Source organism: Cupressus sempervirens, chromosome 11 (assembly GCF_028749045.1).
Source record: "Cupressus sempervirens isolate cs-2001-9-10 chromosome 11, ASM2874904v1, whole genome shotgun sequence".
Taxonomy (NCBI): Eukaryota; Viridiplantae; Streptophyta; class Pinopsida; order Cupressales; family Cupressaceae; genus Cupressus; species Cupressus sempervirens.
Genome location: NC_143128.1, coordinates 769,010,759 through 769,018,078, shown reverse-complemented (window position 1 = coordinate 769,018,078; position 7,320 = coordinate 769,010,759). Strand labels below are relative to the sequence as shown.

The 7,320-nt window shown below is 35.4% G+C and overlaps 1 protein-coding gene across 1 annotated transcript; it reads left to right on the top strand.

Moving 5' to 3' along the window:
* Positions 1-634: 634 nt before the first annotated feature.
* Positions 635-869, top strand: LOC149531871 (dolichyl-diphosphooligosaccharide--protein glycosyltransferase subunit 4A). Its single transcript, XM_089810098.1, has one exon. It carries the CDS (start codon positions 635-637, stop codon positions 752-754), a length of 120 nt encoding a protein of 39 aa, XP_089666224.1. The 3' UTR covers positions 755-869.
* The last annotated feature ends 6,451 nt before the right edge of the window (positions 870-7,320 follow it).

Below are 7,320 nucleotides of genomic sequence, written 5' to 3'. Positions count from 1 at the left end.
TGTGAGATGTTTTAGTCTCCTAAAATGCTTTTACCCATGTGCTTATTTGACAAATAAACCATGGTTTGCAAAATACATAATGGTTTGAACTTGGTAACCCAAACTAAATTGCCATGGCAAGGGCTATTTTGAAATGAACAAACTTATAAAGTTTGAAGATCTCAGAAATGGCATCTGGAGTGTGATATATAATCAAAATCCCTGGGGAGTATATTAGCCTGCTTGGCGAAAAGCCCTCGAGTCTTGTTTCCTTCTGTGTCTTCACACAAACTACTACCAGTTGATGATATTACAAACTTGGTTAAGTAGAAAGGTGTCCACAATTTTAAAACATCTTATTTTGGTGATAAAAATTAGCTGTATTGGCAAGTCATATTTTTCTGGTGCATTTGATTATTCAAGCTGTCATAGAGTTGGCATTTTTATTAGATATCTGGAATAAGGAGATGGGTAAATTAGATCTGCATACTGCTTTTTGTAGGTGAGTATCATGCAAGTTGAACAAAAATGTTATTTTGATTTTGGTCTGACAATGTTGAATTTGTTGATGTTTAGGGATTTCCTAACAATCATTTTTTTAATCAAACATTTATTGCATAAACTAATTAGATTGTTTTTTTCCATTGTGGGACAGATGATTGATGATCAGGACCTTGGCTTTTTGGCCAATTTCTTAGGCATATTCATCTTTGTTTTGGTGATTGCATACCACTATGTAATAGCTGATCCCAAGTATGAACTGGGTCTACAATGAACCCGATATTACAAGGGAAATAACTAGAATTTTCTTGAGATGACACAGGAGACTTAGGTAATAAGACATGTAAAACACGGTAATTATGGCCTATGGAGAGTATGATTTTGAAAGATATCACTTTGTCAGAAAAGTAGTGAGTAGTAGTTTTAGGAAGTTTGCATGACCAATCATGCTTATAAAATACTTTTTATATTTGTGAATGTAACAATACAGTAAAGTAGAACAAGAAGTGCACAATGGTTTCATATTATGTTTCTCCAGTTCAAAATATTGGGATCATTGGTAAATTTTAGCAGAGAATGAATAATAGCTGATGCTTTTTTATTTGCTTGTTGATAAGCATGCATTCCATCTTTTGTTCAATGCCATGTTATTAAGTTGTCCACGCTTTATCTCTTTCATTCCAATCTCTTGGTATTTTAGTACATCAAACTGGGTTACACGTTAAGTTTCCTGTAAAACAGCTGAAAACTAAGCTAAGTAATACGGTGTGAATCACAAATTATGTATTTTGTTACCAAAAATTGAATTATATCACAGTTTATGTAAGTCTCACATTATGCATGCCATTTTTTGATGCCACATAAAAATGAAGGAATGCTACATTTACATTGTATGATTAGAGTGTGCAAGCTAATATTGAAAACCATATCTGTGTAATGCGAAGTTTGATTCCCTCATTATTGGGTTTGTGCTTTAGACAGGGTTATTCTCTGATGGAAAGTGAAATCTAAATCGTGAATTTTTGTTTGAAGTGGAAAACTGCAGCTAATCCCACTAGTGGGATCACTGTGGGTCACTATTGATAATTCCTTGTAGCTTTATTTTACAAGGAAAGAGCTAACTGGAGTACCAATTGATTTTGAGTCTCTAGTTGGTTCTATGCTGTCAAAAGCATTACTAGAGCTCCAATTGATTTTGAATTTTCACATGGCAGAAATTGTTGTACCACTACTGGTAATCTATGCTATCAAAATGATTGTGAGTTTATATATAGGTCTGATGAAGTTTGGTTCGAGTTAATACTGGGCCAACCTGAATATGTGGCTTATACCTTGGCCTATTATGTACCTTTATCTGTCTTTGCCTTGTTCCAAGGCCTGAGAGGTCCATTAGACATGTAATCCTACAAGTTTAACATTTATGTTGATCTTTCCCAGAGACATGTAATGTACCATGTCATTTACAAACTTGACTCCTATGTTTTAGTGTACTGACAATTGATAAAAGCATGCATCTATTTTCCCTGATGGGATTTGGTTAGCCTTCATATAATTAATAATCATCCAAGCAAGATTAACAAGATCAGTGTGGTACCTAGTTGTTATGATGGAGATGTGACTAGCATAAGAGCTAGTTGTTATCCAGGAGATAGAATCAGCATAGCAATTATTATGTGGTGTTTCTTTTCTTCATAATCTGCTAGTATTTAAGGTAAATGACTGATACATTTGGTTTTGTTGGAAAAGGTATAATCGTATTCAATCTGTTTTAGATTGCCTCACTATTGATTTAGTTGTTTTATTACTTTGGTATCCTATCCTTTGTTGAAGGTTTATGCTAACATCAATGTTCACCTCCTAGATGATTTATGTATTGCAAATGGTCAAACTAATCCATAGCTTTTACTTTGTGTTTCCTTAGAAATTGTCTCATGGCCATGAAACTCTTAAGGAAATACATAAAGCTCTAAAGAAAAAACTTGGAACATTGAATGTTAAGTTAGAAAGTAAATATAAAATTTAAGACAAATCCATGTGTGAAAATCATGCCCAAAATTCACTCTAGATGCTGAATATGATGTATCTTGGGATTGGAAATGTAAGTCTTTTTCAGATTTCTGCCTTGGCTCTGGAATAATATTTTGAATTGCGAGGGTTGAGTTTTAGGTCTGCGACAATTTTTTGGACAGATTTTAGATCTGATAGTAAGCACGAATCGGAATTAGGTGTGTTCAGATTCCTGTTGTGCTTAACTTGTCTCTATTTTTTGTTCTTCTGGACCGATGATATTTGAAAGTATTTTTGGTGGGCTGCTGGTATGTTGCCAGGGGGTCTGGTCTCATACGCCAATCCCCACAAATATGTATAAAGGATTGAAGATGAAGTACCAACAGTTGGATGCATTAGAGTGGTTTGATGCAAATTCAAAACTCATTTTATTGCACCAAACGGAAGTGTTTCTTCCCAAAATTTTATGAAATGCAAATAATGCTTGTAAGATGACTAGATAGCCTTACCTTTGGATATAAATAAAAGCTTGAGCTTCGATATGAATAGATGGTAAAATAATTGTATTTAATGCCTTTGAATGCAAGGATGGTAGCAACTTGTGAAACTTACGTTGGCCCTAGGAAGGAAAATAATGTGCAGGAGTTGGCCAAAATTTGAAATTTCGTAGTTGTGAAGTATGCCACTATGGAAATCATCCTAGACATGAAAATAGTAAAATTGGGTGGATAAAGTAATGTATTAATATAGGTGCATGATAGGTCTAATAAATACATAGTTCAGGTGAATATATCGATATATGGTTGTATGTATAAGGTGAACGATATGAGTGAAATTGGATAAATGGTGAGATTGAGGAAGGGGCCAACATGGGACAAATTTGTGTCATTTGTTAATGTAATGTGTATTATGGCACTCTCTCAAAATAAGCACAAAAGTAAATGGGAAGTGGATGGTATGTAAATTCTGTTCAAAGAGTGTCACAGATCAAGAAAAGAAAAGACTGACATAAATTTATCTACCTTGCGAGGAATTATTAAATTGTATTCTGGAAATGAAGTATTTTTAAAGTTTGCATTCTGTATGCAAAAATGCAAGATTTTAATATTCGACTCATTTGCTCAACCAAATGCATTGTTTATTGATTTTCGGTCATGCCACGACATTTTTTCAAGGGTGAGGTTTTACTGTTCTTGCTATTTAAATTGCATACAAGGCATGTTGAACAAAGCAATTGAAATTGTTCTTATTTATGTGTGATAATGATTTTGCTAAAGGCAGTTTCTAAACTGATACTTGTTATTGATCCTCTTAACAAGACACACAATAGGTATTGTGTACCAGATAGCATTTTTACGGTTCAAAATTTTAAATCAAATTCCTCTGGAATTTTTGTTTGCGGGCTATCGTTACAATATGGAAATATCATTGTGCTTAAATTGCAACGTGCTTTAGGGCAGTGGAGTATAAATGGAGATGGAATCTTATCAGTGAAAAATTATTATATTCTTCTACAGACATGATAGCAACTGCTTGTATATGGTGAGCCTATAGCATTGTTCGTAACGCATAGTTTGCTTTTAAGCATCATTTCATTCCTATGAAATCAAATCCAATTAAAGGCAGACAATAAAAAATAGTTTAGTTGCAGTTAATTTTTCTAAATAAAGTTGAAAAAAAAACAAAAAAAACTTTACAGCAAATAATACAAGAGCAGTCAGCTAAGCAAGGCTGGGACGAAAGAAGAGATAGGTAGACAATAGAAAGACTAAAGGGACAAGCTATTAGCAATTATTTGGCCAGATGTACAGAGAACGGAAATGTTGTCCGACTCCTTGATTAGTCATATAAGCTGACAACTTTGTTCTAGAGTTTTTTGTGTACCAAATCTGATGCAGAGAATGTTTCTCTAATTGAATTTTTACAGCTAATTGCCCAATAGGAAACACAATTATATTGAGAAGTTTGACAATTACTGCCAGAGGTAGATTTGTTTGGAAAAGTTTACACTGCTGAGCAAAATTTGGAGACTTGGAGAGATCAATCTCGAAGAAGAGCTTGAGCATTTGAAGCTATAACCCAAGAATGAATTCTATTCTCTCAAAGATTAAATGGTACGAACTATTTAAATACTCCAAAAGATGAATCTTACGAGAAGTGTATAAGAAATAGGCCATGTGTTCTGAGCATTGTGAAACTGTTTGTAGATCATCAAAGCCTCGAGGAGGGGCGAACGTTAGAGGGAAGGTGGACAGTGGGATCGGAATTTTTCAATAAAATACCTCAGACCTATTGAGCATAACGGTGATGGAAGGAAAAATGATTCCAACTTTCTTCTATGTGGGGGCAAGGAACACACCATTTTTAGATGAAGAAAGCTTCTTCACATGACATGAGTAAGATAGTCGTCTCTTAGCAAATATAAGTACGCAGACCTTGTTAGCTTCTCCAAATAAGAGAACGAGCGTAAAGAAAGATCTCGCCGTAGCAAATATAAGTACGCAGACCTTGTTAGCTTCTCCAAATAAGAGAACGAGCGTAAAGAAAGATCTCGCCTTACGGAGAATGGGAAAAAACTTTTTAGCCATCTTTTAAATTTATGGGAAAACCCATATATCCAATCATTGATATAATGAAATCTTTTGAAGTCCATAATTTGACTGAAGAGGGACGAAACTGAAGTGGGTGAGCCATTCTCTAAGCTGGTCAATTGTACCATGATATTGTCTTTTAAAATTTAAAAATTTTCACCATTACAAGGAAGCCAAGAGATCGAAGAGACGAGCGTGAAAGCAAACTATTTATCTTATCCATCACTTTGCACATGATTTTCTTAGTGAAAGGTCCTGGGTTTTGGGAAGGAAGTTGGAACTTCCAATTGGGAAACGTCATTAAAACTGCTAAGGACTATTAATTCTATTTGGTCGGTGTAAGGACTTATGGAACTGTGGAAGACATCAAGATACTTCTTATGGGTCTCCTCGCTTTTACCATAAATCACATCTTTAGGTAAGGCAATAGTGTGGCTGATGCTATGGGTAGAACGGGCATATCTATAGAGGGAATTAGATGTTGGAGGAAGGCGCATCATCTCTCACTCTATGTGAAGACCATTATTTCACGAGAAAATTTATATAATATTGTGTCAATAGGGATTACATGTAGAGTAATGGTATTTTATACAGAGTATTGAAAAACAACAAATAAGCAAAGGGTTAGAAAATTTGAATATTATGTGAGTTTAAGAGTGACAATTTGAGATCTTGGTGTTTGCGACATTGAACTTTGAGATGGTCATTTCCATTTGACAAAACAAGTTTTCCATTATTTATGGGATGACATCATATTTGGAAAGGTAGAAAGGATATCAAAAGTTATTTTTCCTTTGTAGGATGATTGAAGATTTTGTAATTAGGGCAACTTTTAATTCAAGATCTAGAAGTGACCATTTACAAGTGTGGGAGGTCATGAGGTTGTTTGAGGGCACAATTACTCATAATGCATTGAGTACCCCAATTTATATTGGATTTTTCCTTTTGTTTTTGACATCAAAGACAATTTGGGTGTTTTTGAATGTTAGAGAGCGATAATGTCTCATATTGGCACCATGAGAGGGGATACAATTAGGGTAAAATAATGCCACAGTCTAGCTTGTGCTCAATACATTGAAAATATGGCTAGCCATGGTGAAGATTTGTCAACCAATTCACTACTTCCTAGCTTGATAACAAGGTCTCAGTGGGAGGTCATGAGGTTGTTTGAGGGCACAGTTACTCATAATGCATTGAGTACCATAATTGGATTTTTTCCTTTTGTTTTTGACATCAAAGACAATTTAGGTGTTTTTGAATGTTAGAGAGTGATAATGTCCGATATTGACACCATGAGAGGGGATAGAGTTAGGGTAAAATAATGCCATAGTCTAGCTTGTGCTCAATACATTGAAAATATGGCTAGCCATGGTGAAAATTTGTGAACCAATTCACTACTTCCTAGCTTGATAACAAGGTCTTAGTGGGGGGAATCTTCTTCAAAGTCAATAAAGATGCCATTGCAAAAGTGCAATGTCTTTCCACTTATAATGAGAGAAAGATGTAGATTTTGCCATCACACCAAAAGAATGTAGTGGTGGTGGAGAGGGACCTCATTGGGGTTATAGTCACTACGCCAAAACCCCCATGTGATGGAGCTAGATACAACCATGTATCATTTGGGATTTGCACTCATTACATATCATGTCGATAATCCAAGCCTATGTGGATGAAGGGTCAAAGGGCTTGAGGGACTTGAACCGAAGACTTGCGCTCTGTACCATGTAGATTGTGCCATCACACCAAAAGCACGTACTGATGGTGGAGAGGGATCTCATCAGGGATATAGTCACTATGCTAACACCCCCACATGATAGAGCTGGATACAACCATGTATCCTGTGGGATTTGCACTCACTACATACCATTTTAATAATCCAAGCCTATGCAGATGAAGGGTCAAAGGGCTTGCAGGACTTGAGCCATTGACATGCACTCTAATACCATGTAGATTTTTCCATCCAACCAAAAGCACATACTAGTGGTGGAGAGGGATTTCATATGGGATATAGTCTCTATGCCAACAGAAGATTAGTTGTATTACAAACTTGAAGAGCTGAAATGATTTCTTTTGTGAAATTAGAGCACCTTTCAAACACCACAGGAGCTATGAATGCGGGGAATTACTTAAGCCATGTGACCAAATACGTTTAATGATAATGAAGTACTTTATGCTTAGAGTCAAATTTAGTTTTACTACTTTTACTATATGCCTTTGTTGAACCACTTTTGTAGCTATAGCC